Raw genomic sequence first — 2088 nt, forward strand, 5'->3', positions numbered from 1 at the left:
TTGGCTACATCTAACAAAATTACTGCGTCTTGAAAAAAAAAAAAAAAAAAAAGGAGCAAACCCTTAAAAATGCAGTTCAAGAGCATCCTGAAAGTTCACAAATCTGCCGTGTCGGGACTGAAACACAGGTCCTAGCTGGGCTGTGAGTTTCCATCCATTTTCTGGAGCTGGCCATAGTGCAATCGGTAAGTAAACAAGGAAAACCCAGCCAGTGCTCCCTGCCTGCACACTTCTCCCAAAGTGATGCTCTAGGCCCTTCTCTCACTTGCATGGTGATCGCGCAGCTCGTCACCCACACCAGCTGGCCGCCTGCCTCCTTCCAAGCCACATGTGCAGATGCAACTTGTGTATGAACTGCCTTGAGCAAGATGGGTGCTTCGGCCCATCACCCCTAATGCTGCTGCTGTACCTCTCCCCCTGCAGACGCCCGGTTCCCCTGGCCCATGCAGCTCTTCCACTCGGCGGTCAGGGTCTGCAAGAGTCCCCAGGGGAGCCTGAGCAAGCTGCAGACTTTCCACCAGATCCAGCGCCGGACGCGCCGGCATCGCACCATATTCACCGAGGATCAGCTGCAGGCCCTGGAGACGCTTTTCCATCAGAACCAGTACCCGGATGTCATCACCCGTGAGCACCTGGCAAACCGCATTCACTTGAAGGAGGAGAGGGTAGAGGTGAGATCCTGCCACTCGGTGAAGTACTGTTTGCTGCCCCTGAGAACACAGTCCGGGGCATCGCAGTGTCTTTTTTGGGAGCTGCAGACCCAGGGCCTCATTTTAAAAACCATCATTGGGTATTCGACAAAACACAGTTTAGGTGTGGCAAGCAACGGAAGAATATAAAACAGTTCTGCTGGGCTGATTTGTTCCAGTCCCGTAAATCCACTCACTCCGTCTCTCCTAGATTAATCTATATAAACACAGACATGCCCAGTTCTGCTCATCCCCTGCACCCGACTGTATATTCCTTATTTATGTGATCTGCGTGACTTCTGAATTTGCCATGGGGGGGGTCCCAGCTCCCTTGTGCCCCTTACATGTATCTCAGCAGGATTGCAGGGGCGGGACTGATTAAATTTTGTACCAAACTTTTGTATCGGGAAATATATTGCAGTATCCTAAAGCTTACGCTGTACAGCCCAGGAGTGTAACTGCCTGCCCCCCTCCAAGTAACACATGAAATGCAAAAGTTCTTCTTTTCTCGTTTTGCATTTTGTAGGTTTGGTTTAAAAACCGTCGGGCCAAGTGGCGGCATCAGAAGAGGGCGTCTGCTTCAGCGCTGATCCTTCAAGGCACCAAGAAGCCCTCTGAAGAGAGCTGTTAGTGGTCGCAGGCTGCATCTCAGCAGAGGAATGCCAAGAGCACCCATTTCCCGTAGCTGGCAGGTTCCGTAGGGCGGTAGCCCGAGGGGTACTAATGAAGCAAAAGGGAATCTCTGTGATTCCCAGAGGAGGAGGACAGGTAAAAGCAGACATGGTACTTTCACATCCCAGTTTCTCTTCCAAACCTAGTTCACGTGGCAAATAACTCACCAGGCATGACCCTCAGATGCTTAAGCAGAAACCACTGCCAAAAGCCTGTGCAGGCGACAGAGCTGTACCAGTGTTAAATGTGTGCGCTTCAGGAGAAGGGGAGACTCCCCTCCTTGTCTCTGCTCTGTGCAGGTAGTATTTGTGCTTGTTTTACCACTGTAGATTTGCAAAATACCCTGCAAATGAATGTTTCCTATTTTCAGCACCTCGATGGCATCCAGAGTCGCTTCTGGGGTTGAGCTTACCGAACGGCCCATTTGTTCCTTAACAAATAAACACGCATTTCTCCCTGCAGCCCGTGGGAGAGGTGATCCATCCGTTGTGGTGAAAGGGCTTGGCACGGTGAGCGCCCAGCTCACCTCCGCGGCCAGCCCGCGGCGGTTCCCCGTCAGTGCAAGCGGTGCCCGTGTCCCCGGCGGGGCTGAAGAGAAACCACGTCCTGTAAAGCCGCGAGATAAATAAAACTGTCCCCGTCACCTCCGTGCGTGCTGTGGAGAGCTGTGGAGAGCCGGCAGTGGGGGGGCCCTGGCCATGCCTGCCAGCGGTGCCGGCTCCCCGCG

General features: G+C 53.1%; 2 protein-coding genes across 2 annotated transcripts in view; both read left to right on the top strand.

Moving 5' to 3' along the window:
- The window catches only part of GSC2 (goosecoid homeobox 2), a 2841-nt gene extending 1279 nt beyond the window's left edge, over positions 1-1562 (top strand). The window contains exons 2-3 of the mRNA XM_009281005.2: positions 424-671; positions 1216-1562. Of these exons, the coding sequence (XP_009279280.1) occupies positions 424-671; positions 1216-1320 (353 nt within the window). The 3' untranslated portion in view covers positions 1321-1562. The remainder of the gene's footprint in view (positions 1-423; positions 672-1215) is intronic.
- The window catches only part of DGCR14 (DiGeorge syndrome critical region gene 14), an 11380-nt gene continuing 10704 nt past the window's right edge, over positions 1413-2088 (top strand). The window contains exon 1 of the mRNA XM_009281016.1: positions 1413-1457. Coding sequence (XP_009279291.1) covers positions 1413-1457 — 45 coding nt within the window. The remainder of the gene's footprint in view (positions 1458-2088) is intronic.

The sequence above is a fragment of the Aptenodytes forsteri genome, unplaced genomic scaffold (assembly GCF_000699145.1).
Source record: "Aptenodytes forsteri isolate BGI_AS27 unplaced genomic scaffold, ASM69914v1 Scaffold12, whole genome shotgun sequence".
NCBI classification, from domain to species: domain Eukaryota; kingdom Metazoa; phylum Chordata; class Aves; order Sphenisciformes; family Spheniscidae; genus Aptenodytes; species Aptenodytes forsteri.